The sequence below is a fragment of the Dasypus novemcinctus genome, chromosome 17 (genome assembly GCF_030445035.2).
Source record: "Dasypus novemcinctus isolate mDasNov1 chromosome 17, mDasNov1.1.hap2, whole genome shotgun sequence".
NCBI lineage: Eukaryota > Metazoa > Chordata > Mammalia > Cingulata > Dasypodidae > Dasypus > Dasypus novemcinctus.
Window position 1 is genome coordinate 11,189,882 of NC_080689.1, and position 18,714 is coordinate 11,208,595.

General features: G+C 38.4%; 2 protein-coding genes across 4 annotated transcripts in view; one reads left to right on the forward strand and one right to left on the reverse strand.

The window, feature by feature from the left end:
- Window positions 1–2,494, reverse strand: part of TGFBRAP1 (transforming growth factor beta receptor associated protein 1) — an 85,706-nt gene extending 83,212 nt beyond the window's left edge. Inside the window, exons 1-3 of one of the 2 annotated variants that reach the window (XM_058278270.2) lie at window positions 1,852–2,488; window positions 841–960; window positions 270–310 (exon numbers count right to left, since the gene is read on the reverse strand). The gene's annotated coding sequence lies outside the window, so the exon portion shown is untranslated. Of the gene's footprint in view, window positions 1–269; window positions 311–840 lie in introns of both variants that reach the window. The other variant, XM_058278272.1, reaches the window with a different exon arrangement.
- A 52-nt stretch (window positions 2,495–2,546) lies between these two features.
- Window positions 2,547–15,837, forward strand: C17H2orf49 (chromosome 17 C2orf49 homolog). 2 transcript variants are annotated; one of them, XM_058278280.2, is made up of 5 exons: window positions 2,559–2,736; window positions 4,544–4,710; window positions 10,421–10,553; window positions 10,680–10,802; window positions 12,773–15,837. In XM_058278280.2, exons 1-5 carry the CDS (start codon window positions 2,638–2,640, stop codon window positions 12,827–12,829), a joined length of 579 nt encoding a protein of 192 aa, XP_058134263.1. In that variant the 5' UTR covers window positions 2,559–2,637; the 3' UTR covers window positions 12,830–15,837. The 2 variants fall into 2 exon arrangements, with proteins under 2 accessions (XP_058134262.1, XP_058134263.1); XM_058278279.2 differs by having other exon boundaries at window positions 2,547–2,736; window positions 10,421–10,802.
- Window positions 15,838–18,714: the final 2,877 nt, after the last annotated feature.

Genomic DNA, 18,714 nt, shown 5'->3' on the forward strand with positions numbered 1-18,714 from the left:
ATTACGTACTAAGTGCAAGCACTGTGCATGTTAGTGATCCAGTGAGAAATCAAAAGGTAATGCATCCAGGAAGGAGTGGGTAGGCCATACCACTAGTCTCTCCATGAGGGTGCTAGGCAGAAGTATAAATCTCGTTATAGTTCCTTTTTTTTTTTCTTCAGGGGGCATTCCTCTACCCTGAGATGTTTGCTTCAGAGACACTTAGAATAATATTAATTAATTTCTTTAAAGTTGGGAAGTACTTGGAGGGGAAAAAGCTTTAATCTTACCTGTGGCAAAACGTTTTTGCTGATGAAGAGCTTGACTGAGGCTTCAGGTTAGGTGATTGGTCCAAAAACCACAGGGATAAAGAGCACAAGAATCTTTACCACATTTTCAGACTCAAAACTTTTTTTTCCCTCTCCTACACCACCATCCTGCCAGATATCTCCTCTGATGACAGTCAACAGCGAACAGGGTAGGCACTTTACTTTAGTTCCAATCCTTACAACTTCGTGCAGTAGACATTATATATTTCCACTTCACAGGTGAGGAAGCTAAAGCTCTGACATATAAAGTATTTATTCTAGCTGAGTGCTGTAGCCATGGTGATAGGGATCATAATTCAGTTGTGGGCCCCTCCAAATCCTGCTCTTTCTCCACTTCTCCAGACTGCCTCCTATGACAGAGAATGTTCTAAAATCAACAACTATTTGGTTATTAAGTACCTACTCTGTGCCAAGTGTGTGACATAATCTCCAAACCTTTGGTAACTCTTCAAGAAACAAGTCGGCACTGCACTTTCCTGATGAAGGGACTGAGACTAACAGATGAAGTAACTCACTTCATGAAGTAACTCACCCAGGATCCCAGTGCCTAACAGGATTTGCTTGGAGTCTTGCTCTCAACCCGTCTTCTACCAGGGCAGTTGGTGATGCCACTAAAACAATGTGCTTCCCAGTGAATGTCTTTTTACCTTATCTGGGAAATGTGGGTAATACCAGTTACACTAACCTATTATTATGAAAATCAAATCAGATTGGGGGGGGAGTAGGGGTATATGGGAACCTCTTATGTTTTTTAAGGTAACATTTTGGATGATCTATGTATCTTTAAAATTTTTTAAAATCCATTTTTAAAAAACACAACATTACTTTTTTTTTTTTTTTAATCAGATTTTAGATATGGAATACCATGATGAGAAAATACTTAACTCCAAGTTAGGACATCCAAATATCTGCCTCAGCTTAGTTCTAAGACATTCTGTTCAACTTTGAGCAACTCATTTAATCTCTTTCAGATCAGTTTCCTCAACACTAAAATGAAAGAACTGGATCAAGAACCTTTTAATTCTATTTCCAACTCTGAAATTCTATTTCCAGAAAAGAAGTTTCACATACATAAAGAATTAAGCCCTATATATTTTTAAGGTAAAATTTTGTGTGATCTATGTATCTTTTAAAAATAAATAAAATATTTTAAATAAATAAGTAAAGATTTTTAAAAATCAGAAATGCCCTTCGGCTTTATCTTTTTTGAGTTAGCATCTCAATTATTTTCCAGTACTCTTCAAGATTTATATTTTGGGATCTTCAGAGTTGCTCATATTTTTGTAGATAATGCAGTAAATTCAATAAAATGATATATCACAGGGTTGCAAAAAATGAGCATTTAGAACATGTCTGCATGTTTAGGTTTTAAATATGATGGGATATATTCTCTCCATTCAAAGATGAGGCAAGAAAAAAGATTTCTTAGTAAATTAATCTCAAAGGATTACTTTGTCATCCATGACAATTTGTTCAATTGTCATGAACAAACGAAAAAACTGTTACTTCATTGTACTTATTAGTAACTGCAGAGACAATGTACTTGAATTTTGCCGTCCTTCTACTTTCTCCATTCTACGGGCTTGAACAAATCCTCTATGTCTGTTTCCTCACCTGAAAAAACAGATAGTCTAGTAATATAGGCGTTCATATGGCTGTCAGGAGGAGTAAATAAAATAATCCATGTAAAACTCAATACCTGGAATACAGAAAGTATCTAATAAACAAATGGCAATTATCAGCGTTTCTTAGCTGGTTATTACTTTTACGTGTGATGTTAATTCAGTTTCAAGGAACAAATAACATCAGCGCGTTATATAGGAGGCGCTGGTGATTACAGAGAATAAATTAAAGCCCCCGGCCTTATTGGACTTATTATTTTATTAAAGGAGAATTAGGAGACAAATAGTAAACAGGTTAAAAAAAAAAAAAAGGAGCGGGGCGGAGGGGGATGGGGAGAAGGAAGGAAGGAATAATTTCAGACGTGATTGTCATATTTATATCTACCCTTCCCTCCTGACACTCTCCCGCTCGGCTGCCCTAGGAACCCCTTCGGCACATTCTACTAGGCGTCACGACCAATCTTTTCTCTCTTGCAAAAGGGCTTTAAACGCCATTCACTTTTTCCTTTCAGCTCTTCTCCCTCGGGATCGTTCGCCCATAGGATCCAGCCCCAAGACAGCAACAGCGGGCAGGAGGCGGAGCAAGCGGGGCGCGCGGCGCTTCCGAAATGACGACATGCGCGAGCCCCCGCCCTTCTGCGTCACGTCCGGGACGTTTCCTTCGCGGAGCCTTGTGGGTGGTCTGCCGGGGTCTTCTGGCAACGACGATGGCGGGGGATGTTGGTGGTCGTGGCTGCACAGATTCGGAGCTGTTGCTGCACCCGGAGCTGCTATCCCAGGAGTTCCTTCTTCTCACCCTGGAGCAGGTTGGGAGCGCCGGGGCGGCGAACGGGTGGGTGGGCCTGCTCGAGAGAGGCGCTCGGACCTGAGTTCTTCTAAGTAACCCTCGGCGGCCGCGGACACTCCTGCTGCCGCGCTTCTCCCGCCCGGTTTCTGCCATTCTCCCTCCACCCAGACAAACCAGGTCCCTCCCGAACCCCTCTATCCGGAAAAATAGACATCTTTAGAATATCAGGAATTCCTGGGAAACAGGACTTAACCTTTCTGGGTCCTTGATGTCTCGGAAAGAGTAGTCCCAGGAGATGCCGAGCTGAGAAAAAAGGGAGCGAGGAGGAACGGCAGAAGAAAAGAAATTGAGAGTAGAAATTATTGGCTGTTTTGCGCTGGAAGGCATCTGAGAAATCGTCTATTCCACACACACACCCTCATTTCGTTTAAAAAGGAAAGTTCCCTTGTGGTTTTAAGTAGCTTATTTTGCCTTCTCTTTGATGTTTGTATTCTATGTGGTTTTCTCCCAATACCCTGCCTTTTTCTAATTTTCTCATTCCTCCTGCCAAGTAGATTATTTTAGTGATGACAGTTACCATACACCAGTGGATGTCAAACATTTTAGGCACATCACACTCACTTAATGGAGTATTGAAACTCAGATTGCTCAGCTCTATCCCCAGAATTTCTGATTGGTAGGTCTGGGTGTTCCCCGAGAATTAGCATTTTTGACAAGTTTTTGCTGCTATTCCAGAGACCACACTTTGAGAACCATTACCTTAGAGCAGTGCTTCTGAAACTAATGCGCCTATGAATCCTCTGAGGATCTTGTCCAAGAGAATTCCTAGTGCTTCCCCACACCTTTTAAGTGAGCACAAGGTAAAAAAAAATCCATAATAAATGATGGTCCAGTGTAAAAGAGAAAAAGAAGTATGTTTTATATGTTTAAATGTTAAAGAAAAATAGGAATTGGGATAGATTTACAGAGGACATAGATTGGATATTTTTTTTTGCCAGTTGTACTAAATATAAATGTTTTTAAGTCTTTCTTTAGTGATGAGTCTGTGACTTCATTTTCATTCTCAGTTTTCCTTCCTAAGTCCATATTCCATCCCCATAGCTACTCCTGTACCTTATGCTGCATATTTTCCATGATGTTGAGAACAAATTGGAAAGTGAGGGAGAATGAGGTTATTTAGATAGGGATGCTCGTCCAGTGACTGGAAGGTAGTTGAAAGGGCCTGAGATAACATGGGGAGCAATTCTAATGATGTGCTGTTAATTGTCTTCAATAAGAAGACTGTGGTTTCCAACTCCAGGGCCATTTGAAATCTTGGTAGTTAACTTTAATTTAGAAAGCACTACATTAGAGGAACATGGGAAATAATATACAGGGTGAGACTTAAACTCACTCATCTGTTCGTGATAATAACACTCAAGAAAGGTTTGTGGGAGAATGTGGTCATTGTTATAACTGCTGGTTTTCTCTTGTCTGTTTTCCCCAGGCATTTCTCTATATCCAGTCCTCTTTATAGATTTAGAATAATGCTCTTGGAAATGGTCTTCATTCCTGGTGTGTTGGCTGAACATTTGTGGGCTGATTTGGTACTTGCCACACTGAGGACATGTGACCATTGTCTTCAAGATGAAATCTAATAATTGCAGTGCTTAACTTATTTATAATACCACTTCTTGCAATAGCTTGTAGATCTGTTAAGCATTTGTGTAATTGTGAAAATGATTTCATAATTTGTTAAACAGTAATGTTTTACCATGGTAGGCAGTTTGTTAGTTATTAAAATAAAGGATGTTGTTTTGAAACTACTTTTGTTTCCTTTCACACAGAAGAACATAGCTGTTGAAAATGATGTAAAAATAAACAAAGATGATCTTACTGATCTTTATGTTCATCATGCAATACCATTGCCTCGGAGGGATTTGCCAAAGAATAGATGGGGGAAAATGATGGAGAAAAAAAGAGAACAACATGAGATAAAAAGTGAGACTAAAAGGTACTTTTTAGTGGCTCTTGTTTTCATTTTATCTTTTATGACTAAACAATTTTGCTTTTATTTTTTTCCCCAGGTAAACTTTTTTATTCATTTATTCAACAACTGTTGAGCAACAGACACTGTGCTATAGCAGTAAACTGATAAAAAAGAAAACCCTGCTCATATTTTAGTGGGGAGAAAGGCAATAGAAAAGAAAAGTAAATATGCAATATGTTACATAGTACTAAGTGCTGAGACAAATGTAAAAGAGGAAGAATGATTGCAATTTTAGGTAAAGTGGCCAGAAAAGGCCTCACTGAGAAACGACAATTCCACATAGAAGCCTGTAGAATTAGCTAGCATTTCAGGGAAAATGAACAAAGCTCTGGATCATTTGTGTGCCCATCATGTACTAGGAAGAGCAACGAGGTCATTAGGGCTAGAGTAGAGAAAATCAAAGGGAAAGTAGTGGGAAAGAGGTTTGGTGGAGTGGGGAGAACTTTTTATTGAGTAGCATATATATATATCTCTATATATATATAAATTAAAACTTTCCATTTAAACCACATTCACGTGTACAATTCAGTAGTAGTAAGAACATTTACAATATCTGCTGTTGTCACCAGTATCCATTACCCCTACTTTTCATCATTGCAAACAAAATCTTCACCTGCTAAACTCTAGCTTTCTTCCTGACTCACCCCTACCCCTCATAACCTATACACTATTGCCTGTTTCTATAAAATATTCTTCTTTGAGTTGTTTCATATAAGCAGAGTCTTGGAGGGTTTTTTTCAGTGGGGATACAATCTGACATACATTTTTACTGGATCACTCTGGCTCCTGTAATGAGAAGTCGTTTAAGGTGGGAAGGCAGGATACAAGGGTAGAAGCCAGGAGACCAATTAGGAGGCTATACAGTAATCCATTCAATAAATGGTGACAACCTTGACTAAGATAGTAGTAGTGGATGTGGTAAAAGTGGTTGGGATCTGGATATACTTTATAGGTAGAGCCAGTGGGATTTGCTGATGTGTGAGAAAAAGAGAGGAGTCAGGTAAGACTTTAAGGACTTTGAAAAATAAGAAATGAGTAGACTGTGACATAGTTTTAGACACACTATTCAAAGTTTTCAGAAAAGTTAACCAAAAACCACAAGTAAAATAATTTCCTTAGTTAATGAGGAAAAAAATCTTAAGATCTCTAAGTGAGCCAGTTATCTTTTCTTCTCCTGTTTTATTGCACCCTATTGGTTAATCATTTCGTTCGTTTGTTTTCGGGCCTTCTGTAAAACTGTCAAACACAGTGCACAAGGGGCAGTAAAAGACAGTAGGAGTGTGGGGATAAGGAGCAGCCATTGCCAGTACTAGTGAAACATGTAGTTCTGAGTTGATGAATAGTTGTAATCTCTGGTTATGAAGAAAAACTTGTGATTAAGTAGGACTCTTCAAGCATGAAAATAGTTGAATATGTTGTTTATAATCTTTTGGAAAATAAATGCACGTATAATCTGACCTTTGATCAAGAACACATTTCTGTTCAGAATTTAGCATCATTATAGGTTTCAGGTCGCATATTGGTGCAGGCTCTATATTATTGTTAACTTTTCAGGAATTTGTGGATTATGCTGCATATACCTTTCAACGTACTTTTGCTGATTCTTACTAAGGGAGTACTTTCTTCTTGATCACCTATTACAGGCATGTTGTACTAAGCAAAGATTTGAGTGCTGGTGATGCTTTCCTTCAAAGCATGACTCAAAAGACAATCTCTATAGTCCTTTGATGTTATTTTGGAAAGCATCTTTTGCATTATTTTTTTAATCCACAGATTGATTTTTTTTAAAGCAGTTTTATTGAGATATATTCACATACACATCCATCCAAAGTATACAGTCAGTGGCTTTTATTATAATTATAGTGTGCATTCATCACCAGGTTCTCTTGTTTCCTTGTTCACCTTCCAACCAGTTTTCTATCTAATGATGTGAGTGATGTGTTGAAGTCTCCAGCTTTTATCACAGAGATTTGTATTTCTCCCTTCGGTTTTACCAGAGTTTGTCTCATGTATTTTGGGGCACCCTGATATCTATTACTGTTATTTCTTCCTAGTGGATTGTCCCTTTTATTACTATATAATGGCCTTCTGTTCTCATAATTTTTTTGCATTTAAACTCTGTTTCGTCTTATATTAGTATAACTTCCTCTGCTCTTTTTTGGTTACCATTTGCGTGGAGTATTTTCTTCCAGCCTTTCGCTTTCAGTCGGTTTGTATCCCTGGTTCTAAGGGGAGTCTCTTGTAAGCAGTATATGGATGGCTCATGTTTTTTTATCCATTCTGCCAGCCTGTATCTTTTGATTGAGGAGTTTAATCCTTTCACATTCAATGATAGTACTGTAAATGCATTACTTATTTCACCATTTTAATCTTTGGTTTTCATATATCGTATCTTATTTTCATCTTTTTTTACTCTTTTGGTTACCCTTTCTCTTATTCTTTCTCCTTTTTCTTTCAGTCTGTAAGGCTTTCTTTAATATTTTCTGCAAAGTTGGATTCTTTTTTATAAACTCTCAGTTTCTGTTTGTTTGTGAATGTTTTAAAATGACCTTCATATTTCAAGGACAGTTTTGCTGGATGAAGAATTCTCAGTTGGCAATTTTTCTCTTTCAGTATCCTAATTGTGTCATACCGTTATCTTCTCTCCTCTGTTGTTTCTGGTGGGAGATCTGCATTAAGTCTTACTGGGCATCCGTTGTATGTGATGGTTTGCTTCTCCCTTGCTGCTCTCAGAATTTTCTCTTTTATCTTTGATGTTTGACATTCTGAGTAGTATGTGTCTTAAAGTAGGTCTATTCTGATTTATTGTGATTGGGGTATGCTGTGCTTTTTGGACATCTAAGTTCATTTCTTTCATGAGAGTTGGAAAATTTTCAGCTATTATTTCTTCAAATACCCCTTTTCCCTTATCCACTGGAATTCCCATGACATGTATGTTGTTGTACTTTATCACAACTCCCTGAGGCCCTGCTCTATTTTTTTTCCAATTTTTCTGTTTTTTTCCTCCTTCCAATTTCAGCTTTTCTGTCTTCTGTATCATTTATTCTTTCTTCTACCATTTCAAGTCTGCTGTTATATGCCTCTAATGTTGGGGGGGGTTGCATTATTTATTTTCCTTTTTTTTTTTTAATTGTATTTTTTTGAAGATACATAGATCACAAAAATATTACATTCAAAAAAATATGAGATTTCCATACACCCCCCACCCCACTCCTCCCACATTAACAACCTCTTTCATCATTGTGGCACATTCATTGCATTTGGTGAATACGTTTTGGAGCACTGCTGCACCACATGGATAATTTTTGATCTCACCTATCATGTCTTTCATTACCATGAGCTCTGTTACTTTTTTTGTTCAGGTTTTCAGATTCTTCTTTGTACTCGTCCAGTGTCATCTTGATGTCCTTTATCTCTAGCCATATTATAGTCTTTCAGCTCATTAATTTTATTTTGCAAATCTGTGTGTATCTCTTGATTAGTTGTCACAAATCTTGCATCTCTTCTTGGACTTTGATATATACCTTTCCTTGGGCCATTTCTTCCAGTTTCTTAGTATGGCTTGTAATTTTTTGCTGATGTCTAGATTAGGGTGGTGAATTTACTCAGATGTTTGATTTCTCTCACATAGGGTTTTAGTGGTGGGAGGCTGTGGTTTACTTCTGTCCTTGGATTCTTGATTCAGCCAGTTCTGGGTCTTTAGGATTGTCCCTGTTGCTTATATCTGGGCCATGGACCCAGTAATGGGTTGCAGATCTGCTTCCTAGGGCCTTGGGAAGGGAGGCTGTAAAGGCCCAAAAAAGTCTCTTATTTGCTTTAATTTCCTCACATGCATTTCTTTGATATGCCAGCAGATGGCACTCTCAGTTAAAAGCCTGGTCCGAGTGTGTTTGTTGTAACACAGAAGCAATCAGAGTGACAGGTTCCTGCCTGAAGGCTAAGAGCCTCGTAATTCAGACTTATTGGTAGGCAGTTCTCCAACCTTTGCTTGTAGCCCCTTCCCTTTTCCCAGGTAGGAAGTAATTCCACTCCCCTCTATAGCAACAATTAGTCCTGGTCAGTAGAGAAGGAGATTGTGAGGGTCAGATCTCTTGGCCGGCTTCCAAGGCAAACAGTGGTGTGCTCCCACCCAGCCTGGAAGGGCTCCTGGCACACAGCAAACCAAATTTGTGGGTCTGAAACTGAGTTAACTTTAGGCTGTGTCCCTCTCTCTCCTCTCTCCTGGGGAGGTGGCTCCCTGGGGCCCCCTTTGTCTGTAGCTGCCAGCCCCGAGGACTGAGAATTCTGAAGTGTCTATATTGTGGGGGAGGGTGCTGGCTTTTGCAGCTGTGGCTTTTAACTCAGTTTTGCCATCACATTTCTTTTCCTTTTTTTCTGGGCGGTGTCCAGCCTTCCCCTGGTATGCTAAACTCCAGAAGATTTTTTTTCTAGGGGGTTTCTGCCTGTCCTCTAGCAGTTTTTCTGGGAGACAAGAATCCTGTGTCTTTCTACCACAATTTGATATTTGAAAGACTGTATTAAAGCTGGCAGGATCTAAAAAAATCATTAAGTATCATTGGACCCACTTAGAGGAACCGAGACCTACAGAAGAATTGTGACATGACCAAGGTCACACAGACCTGGGACCAAATTCATAGTGCATTGCTTCTCAAACTTTAATGGCCTGTGAATCAAAGATGGAACTCTCTCATGAGCTGATGAGCTTTACTCTTTTTCCTTCCTGCAATGGCCGTGGGTACATTAAGCTTATTTTTTCATGTTCTACCAAATGATGTTCAGTGGTGACAAAACATTTGGTGAGTTTGGCTAGTCATCTGAGGATCTGGCTAAAATGCAGATTCTGGTTCAGTAGTTCAGGATGAGGTCCCTTACTCTGCATTTCTACACACTTCCAAGGTGCTGGTGCTCGTGATGCTGTTGATTCCTGGACTACATTTGGAATTGCAAGGCTGCACTGTTCTTTCCAATAACTAGTGTATCAAGTTATTTTAACATTTAATTAAAAGGATCTTTTTTCCCCCCATAAACAAATCTATTGTATAATTTGAAGTGTAAATGAGTAGGGAACAAATTAATTTTTGAATAAAGTATAACTTTAAACTTTACAATTAAAAGTGGAGATTAGATTTTCATACACTAAATAAGATTTGTCAAATTTCACAATTACGAACTGTATAAATGTTAGCTACAGTTAGTTTAGAAAATGCCTTGGCTTTGGAGACCTTTAATGAATGCGGTAGAATGTTCTGCCTTATTATTTCGAGACTGCCACTGTGGTAGTCTTGGGATAGTTTTATAGTTTATTATCCTTGTAAATAATAACTGATGAATGTTCAAGATAACCTATCACTAAGCTGGTGATTTTTTTTTTTTTTAGGTACTAGGAAATCCTGTTTCAAATGCTAACATTAGTTTGATGTTTTAAATAACTACAGTTGTGTATACATTAAAGCTAAATTTCAGTTTCTTGTAAACAAATTCTTCTGACTTTAAAAATCACTTGAAAAGTAGAGTATCATTTAGAGTAGACCTAGAAAATTTTATTTGATAGACTCATAATAGATTAGTCTTACCGAATCTTTTTTTTTTGATATTTGTTTTAAGTTTGAATTCCAGAGAATTGGTTTGCCATTCCAGATTATATATTTTTTTTTAAAAGAATACATCTCTTCAGTTTCAGGAGTAACACTGTAGATGGCTTAAGGAAAAGACCCCTCATTGTATTTGATGGAAGTTCAACAAGCACAAGCATAAAAGTGAAAAAGACGGAAAATGGAGATAATGATCGACTAAAGTCTCCCCCTCAGGCAAGCTTTCCCAGTAATGCCTTTCCAAAATTATCAAATTCCTCTTCAAGTGTTTCACCCTTAATTTTGTCTTCCAATTTGCCTGTGAACAATAAAATGGAACACAATAATAATGACACTAAACAGAACCATGACTTAACGCATAGGAAAAGTCCTTCTGGTCCTGTGAAGTCACCACCACTGTCCCCTGTTGGAACTACTCCCGTGAAGTTAAAGCGAGCTGCTCCTAAAGAAGAAGCAGATTCTATGGTAAGTCTAGGGGTAGTTTCCATACTCCTAAGAGGTACGAGTGAAACTCAAGTGGTCTGCCTAATAGCCCCAGGTGTGTCAGGTGTGTTTCATGCTCTTCTTGAACCCTTTAATAGTTGGTTTTAATTTTGCATCTTACTACTTTTTTTTGTTTTGAATTGTGGGATTTTAAAATCCATGATCACAAACTCATATTTTTAAAGTACATTCAATTTATTTCTGCTTAAAATGTGTAAAATGAATCTCTTAAGCACTTTTCCTAGATTTTTCTCATATAGTTCCATTACCTGTCTTGCAACTGAAAGAGGGAAATACTCCTTTATTTCCGTGGCTCAGAATGTTAAGTAAGTTGTCCAGGGTCACCATCTATTAAGTTACATTTTTGGACCTTGAACTTACCCTAAAACGTCACTGGAATCTTTTTAAGATTTACTACTTGCCTTCTTTACCCTTCAAATGTACATATCTTTGGAGGGATAGGGGAAGTTTAGGAGGATCTGTTATGTTGTGCTCTCGATTATGTTTAAATGTCTCTAACTTGGATTTCCAACTGCTGGCAAATTTGCTATAGTTAAGCAATTTATATAGAGTTGAATTTGTGAGATTTAAAATATGTGTATATATCTTTATTTATCTTTCCCTGGGTTCCTCAGAAAAGTGATTTCATTTTTTAAACACCCAGCATTGTGTGGTCTTTATTCTTGTATTATACTTTAGCTTTTTTTCATCTTCTAATTGTGTGTCACAGGAGTGAAAACTCAGAATAGTTAAAACATTTTCAAATAGTAGACCCTATTAGAGGGAAAAGAAAGCTACTATGTAGCTGTGAGGCCCTGAGTTCTTTCAGCAACCTTATGAAATGGACACCATTGTTATCCCTATTTCACAGGTGATGAAACAGAAGTTTAGAGAATTTAAATGAACTTGTTCAGGTTCCAACATTAATAAGAATTTGAATTCAGGTTTGTTTGATCCCAAACATGCACTTATTATGGTACTTTGTTGTCTACTACTTAATTGAGGTACCTTTTTGAGGGAAGGAAAGGGTAGTGTTGGATAAGAATCAGAAGAAATCCAGAATTCAAATATTGCAATAGGAAGTGAGCATTGAAGACTTCTACTTCAGGTTCTTTTTTTTTTTTTTTTTTTAAAGATTTATTTTTATTTATTTATTTCCCCTCCCCTCCCCCGGTTGTCTGTTTTCTGTGTCTTTTTGCTGCGTCTTGTTTCTTGTTTCTTTGTCCGCTTCTGTTGTCGGCAGCGGCACGGGAAGTGTGGGCGGCGCCATTCCTGGGCAGGCTGCTCCCTCCTTCGCGCTGGGCGGCTCTCCTTATGGGGCACACTCCTTGCGTGTGGGGCTCCCCTACGCGGGGGACACCCTGCGTGGCGCGGCACTCCTTGCGCACATCAGCACTGCGCATGGGCCAGCTCCACACGGGTCAAGGAGGCCCGGGGCTTGAACCGCGGGCATGGGCCAGCTCCACACGGGTCAAGGAGGCCCGGGGCTTGAACCGCGGGCCTCCCATGTGGTAGACGGACGCCCTAACCACTGGGCCAAAGTCCGTTTCCCTACTTCAGGTTCTTAAACAGCATTTCTCTACCCAGGGAAATATTATTCTTTCAAAGGTGTGATTTTAAAAAAAAATCTTTTTGTATTGTCAACAGGGAGGTGGTGGACTAGGCAGGAAGGAGGCAGTCATTCTCAACTCTTAACTGCACATTAGAATCACCTGAGGAGCTTACAGTGCCCTCAGTCATTGTAATGTACAGTTAAGAACTAGGGGCCCAGCAAAATGAGAGCCAGGGGAAGCTTTACTTATTTTTTTCAAATCTTCTACTATTCATTAAAATTATTCCCACCAGATGGCAGCAGTTATCTACCATTACTATACTAATAGTAAACCTTGGTGTTTAGCTATTTTTTGACATTTTTTGTGAGTATAAGATGATTTCTGCCAATGTCTTTTCAGAATAATCTGAAGCCCCCAGAAGCAAAGAGGAAGATACAGCATGTTACGTGGCCATGAAGGAAAGTTTCCAAAAATGTAAATATAACTGTAACTGTAGTTTTTCAAACAAGTTCACATTTATTGACAGTATTTACAGAGATCCTGATTATTGTGAAATTTTCTTAAGAGGTTTTAAATTAGGTTAAAAAAGTCTTTTTTTCTTTCTTTCTTTCTTCCTTTAAAATTCTTGGTTTTTATGCCCTGAATAGGAAAGAATTTCTTTGTGAACTAATGGCTTAGTATAAGCCATTTATATTATTCCTAGTTAAATCACTAGCTGCAAATCTGAAATTAAAGCATCCAATTAATTTTAGGAATTATTCTCAGTTTCTTTCAGAATCTTTTGGGGGAAATTTGGGATTTTAAAAAAACTCTTATTTTACTAATTCACAATTTTTATTGATTTCTTTTCCCAAGCAGACATGTAACAGTCCATCACAGTATTTTAGTAAATATTGCCAAACTTATCCTCAAGTGTTCACTAAGAAAAGCATATTTTTGGTGCCACAGGAAAACTAATAAGAATATACGGATAAATTGCTATTCTTTAAGTGCTTACATTGCTTCTTCCCAGAAAAATCAAAAGGGAAGTCATTGCTTACTATTGCTCCTTCTCAAATTGGTAACAGAATACATTTATTATGAATTGATCAATTTCATACTTGATCCATCTTTTCAAATTTTTTTGTTATGCAGTAGTCCTCCCTATTCCTTTCATGAGCAGTCTGTGCTCTCACTCTGTGAGTTCAGATATTGCTTCCTTTCAGGAGCTTAATTTTTTTCAAAATTAAGTTATTAAAATATTTTCAGGCTGAGTAATCATGTTAGAGGTGGTACCTGATGGCAGGAAGTTTAGAGAATAGGAAGAGAGGAGTAGACTTCAAGGACTTAGGAGAGTCCAAGAAGTGTATTGGGAGAAGATATCGGTGATCTGTAGTTGGCAATGGAGGAGATACTAAAGTCAGGACGTCACTACAGAGTACAATATAGGAAAAATGTACCCATAGCTCGGGGGGGCAGGTTGCCCCTCTAGGTATAATATGGACAGCTTCCCACAGGGCTATGTCATGCAGGATTATCTACTAAAGCCTTTTGTTTATTTTTGTTAAAGTGATACCACTCCAATTTTACAACAGAAGTCTTTGAGAAAATAGGGTTTACTTTATATTTATGATTTGTGTCAACTTCTCTGCTATACATTTCTAACCAAGAACAAAGAATACTTTATACTTTTTCCCTTGTATAATTGAGCTTCAAATTGGGGGTTGCATTTTTCAATGCTTTTTAGAGCAATCTCGTTTCTTTTGGTGTTAAAACAAGCATTTGCGTTCACCTGTTGAATAGCCTTATAAAAAAGTAATTCAGCCTTGCAGGTAAGTACTAAAACTTTAAGCATCCTGCCTTTATTCTAGACTGTAAATCTGTACACTTCACAAAATCGATACATCCTAAATGTTGCATACATTGTTAATAATCTTGAATATATAGTTATCTGCAGGGCTGATACATGTAACATTGTTGATAGACAACTGTGATTCTTTACGTAAATAGATGTTACGGGAGTTTTTAAAAGTGCAGATATTAGGGTAGAATGACAAATTGTATTTGATATTCAGTTGTCCCCTCTGCTTCCACCTGCACTTCTCTCTCAGTTAAGAGAGAGTTAGCCATTTGACAATTTTAAGTCAGTGGAAACTTATTTTTAGTTACTCAAGATTAATTTTTAATTTGTATATTTAACTTACAGAGTAGGTTGGTAATAACAGCTGAACTGTGTAACATTGTTGCTTCAAATTGAAGTTTATATTATGAACATTCAGGATCAGTGCTCATATAGCAGCATATTCTTGAGCTATTTTGGTTTGAAATGTGGAGAAGTGCTAAACCATGTTCCATGTATTATTACATAATACCAACGTCTTACAGAGCTGTGCCTTCTGAAGGTGTATAGATAAATTTTGTCTTGAAATGTCTTTCTCCACATAATGAAGCATGCTGAATGATGGGAATCTGGAGCAGAAATGTTGGAAATCTTATGTTTTGAAATGTTGCTTTAGTGTGTGAAAAGGTTAGAAGGACTTGAGGTGAATGGCATGCAATTTTGGAATGCCCTTTAAACACTAACATAGATTACTATTGTTGCTCCTGATTCTTTATTCCAATAAAGCTCGATATTCTTATTGGGATAGGCAAATGAATGGCATTAGAGCCAGTAGGTGACTTCTGGGGACAGGCACTTTACTACTTCCTGCCTTTGGCAGGTTGTCTTGGTTCTTTTCACTCCCTCTTTGTTCCTTCTTTTCCTTTTACTTACCTTCTTTCCCATACTTTCAATTTCTTTACTTCCATTCTCCTTCCTTTCTGTAGGCACTAAGCTTCAGTCTTAGGTTTGCAGTCATAATGCTTGGTGCTACTCATTTACTGAGGTGTGAAGATAGGCTAACTGACCCTTAATCTTAAGTTTGAGGGATCGTAGACTGCTGTGTGAATTCTTGAAAGTCTTAGGACTCTGCAACACCAGGCCACTAAATTGCTTCCTAATGGTTATAAAAGCAGTACAGTTTTCCAAAATAGCTTTATTAATCTAGAGAGCTACCAGGCACTTAAGAAAGGTGGTTCAACTAATATAATGAGACCCATAATATATTTTCTAGTATTAAAATTCTTTAGAATTGTAATTATTATTTGAATAATATTTTGGTTGACTTAAGTTTTGAGGGTGATTCTAAAAATGATCTAGAGATTCATTTGGTAGCAATGATCTTTTTAAAACTTACATTAAGTAAAACTGCCAGTAGATTTAAATCATATGTATGTAAGAGCTTCCTCTATTTACTACTGTGGAACTTCAGTAATTTTTAGAGGCTACAAAATGGTCAAAATGTTTTTAAGTGTGCTCTTTTATTAAATGCTTGTGCAGGTTTTGTACTTAAGTACAGAAATGTTTAACCTTGTAATGTACATTTTTGTATGTAAAAAGTCTTTTAAGTAGCCTATCCTTATTTAAATAAACTGAATAAAAATGATCTCTTGAGTAGATCTGTTATTTATGAAAAAAATAAAATGGAAAAAATACTCTGTAGTGACTTGATTGTTTCTATTTGAGTAAATCATATCAAAAAGTGTTAATTCTTTACAGCACAACCTTCTCTGCCAGGATTGATTGAGATTAGTTGTGATCCAAACAGTCCAGCTATGTCTTGAGGGATGCTTTTGGAACTGGGAAGGGACTAGAGTGGTCTGAGTTCAAGATATCCTGGTGCTATAGAGGCTAACACATTAAAATCACTATGTTTTACTTTTATTGCCACTATGTGATGGATGGAAACAGAAGTCCCTGGAACTTCACACTGTGTGAGCTTGCTTTACAAATGGGACAAACCCAGAGATTCATTTGAGGGGTTCACTGTGTTTGGGAATATCTTAACAGTTATTTTCTAAACTGGTATCTTAATGTTATCACATTTGGAAGCTGTGAAGCTCTAAATTTTCTAATCTGGAAAAGACTCAAGTAGCTTTCTACCTTGAACTTAAAAAGTAGATCTTTCATTTTTTGTCAGGACAGATGAGACAAAATCTTACTTCCATTTAGCTTGCTTTTACTAACGGAAATGTTTTATTCTGTTAATTGTTATTAAATTTAGTTATTTGGCATAAATTGTAAAGATGTGGGAAACGGATGCGGTTCAACCGATTGGGCTTCCGTCTACCATATAGGAGGTCCAGGGTTCAATGCCCAGGACCTCCTGGTGAGCGCAAGCTGGCCCATGGGACTGCCGGCCCATGTAGGAATGCTGCCCCGTCCATGAGTGTCTGCTAACGTGGAGAGCTGGCACAGCAAGATGATGGAACAAGAGACATACAGGAGAGAAAATAAGATGTAGCAGAACAGGGAGCTGAGGTGGTGCAGGAGAGTAATCACCTCTCTCCCACTTCAGAAGGTCCCAGGATCAGTTCCCGGAGCCACCTAATGAGAATACAAGCAGACACAGAAGAACACACAGCAAATGGACACAGAGAGCAGACAATGAGGGGGGGTTGGGAATTTAAAAAAAACTTAGAAAAAGGTGTGAGTTGATATGTATTCACTTACTCCTCTTACATTCCACTTCTTTGAATTAACTATCTCCCTTCCAATTCATTGGTTAATTCAACAGATAATTTTTTAGTGCTTACTATTCTACCTCTTGTGGTTTAACAAGGCAGATTGTTTGTTCTTTCATAGAAAAGACAATAAAAAAAACATGATGGTAACGTTATAAAGAAAATATAATAGGTTCATGAAACAGGAGAGGTAGGTTAAGGAGCTCCTTTAAATATAGTGGTTAGGAAAGGACTCTGAAGAGATTATATGTGTGTGTGTACATTTTTTGTTGTTGAGATTTTTTTTTTATTGTCCCGTTCCCACCCCCCCACCCCCCCCTTTCTGGCTTGCTTGCTGTCTGCCCTCAGTGTCCATTCACTGCACATTCTTCTGTGTCTGCTTGTCTCCCTTCATTGGGTCATCTTGCTGTACTGGCTCTCTGCGGGCACGGGCCGTCCCTGGGACAAAAACCCAGGGCCTCCCATATGATAGACAGGAGCCCAATTGATTGAGTCACAGTTGCTTCCCTATATATATATATATTTTTTTTTTTTTAACAAATTTTATTGGTACATTAATAAAGTATAAATCCATCCAAAGTAAACAGTGGTATTGGGTATAATCACATAGTTGTACACTTACCATTTCAGTCATTTTTAGAGCATTTTCACTATTCCAGAAATAATAATAAAAGACAAAAAATCATCATTCTAAACCTCCCAGTACTTCCCCTTCTGTACAAGCTGCTATTCTGTTTTCTTTTCTCTAGTACAGGAGTTCTTAATCAGGGATTCGTGAGTTTGAATTGAAATTTAAAAAACCATTATGGGGACCTGTTGGTGTAGGTGTGATATATTTATTAAATAATACACACAACAAGGATAACCAGCAAGATGGCGACAGAGTAAGGAGTTCCTAGAGTCAGCTTCGGCTACAGGGTAGTTAGTAAACACCCAGAGCTATCTGTAGCACCTGTTTGGGAGTTCCAGGAGACCAGAAGAGCATCCTGCAGCATCCTTGAAGGAATGGAAGGAGACTCCCCATCTGCAGGAAAGATTCGTAAGTAGAACACTCCACACCCTGGAGGCCAGTGTCCATCCTCCACTGGTGGTACAAGTCACCTCAGGAGCTGTTCCGCAGCTGGAATTGGAAGCTCCACTTGCCAGAAATGGGGGAGGAAGAGACGGGTGGGTGCCAACTTCAGTTACTGATTAGTACATTCAGTGGGCTAAAGTATAATACTAAAAACATCTAAAGTTTGAACCTGTCCAAGTCAGAAAGAGGCTGCCATCTTAACTCTGCCCCTGGCACGAGCGGAAGCAGGGTGGACTGAAAATCACAGTGCTGATAGGGACCAGCTTCTTTCCATCCAGGCCAGATGGCAACTCTAGCATAAGCTTCAGCTTCTTCTCTGGCAGGGAGGAAGCTGTGGGGACCTGTGCCAGCCTCCCCCGGAAATTACAAGCCACACTGCAGAGGCCAGTGATCCTTTGGCAGCGCAAGCTGCCCCAGGAGCTATTTCGTGGCTGGAATTGGAAGCTCCATTTCACAAAATCAGGAGGAAAAGACAGTTGGCCATTGATTTCAGCTACTGATTAGTAAATTAGGCTGGTTAAAGTGTAACCCTAAGAACAGATAAAGTTTGAATCTGTCCAAGTTGGAAAAAGGCCAGTAGCCTCCATTTTAACTCCACCCCCAGTATGAGGGGAAGCCAGGCTGACTGAAAAATCAGAGTGACTGTAGGGACCAGTTTCTTCCACCAAGATAAGCCTGCAGCCCTAGCCTAGCCTTCAGCCCCACCTCTGGCAGGAAGGAAGCT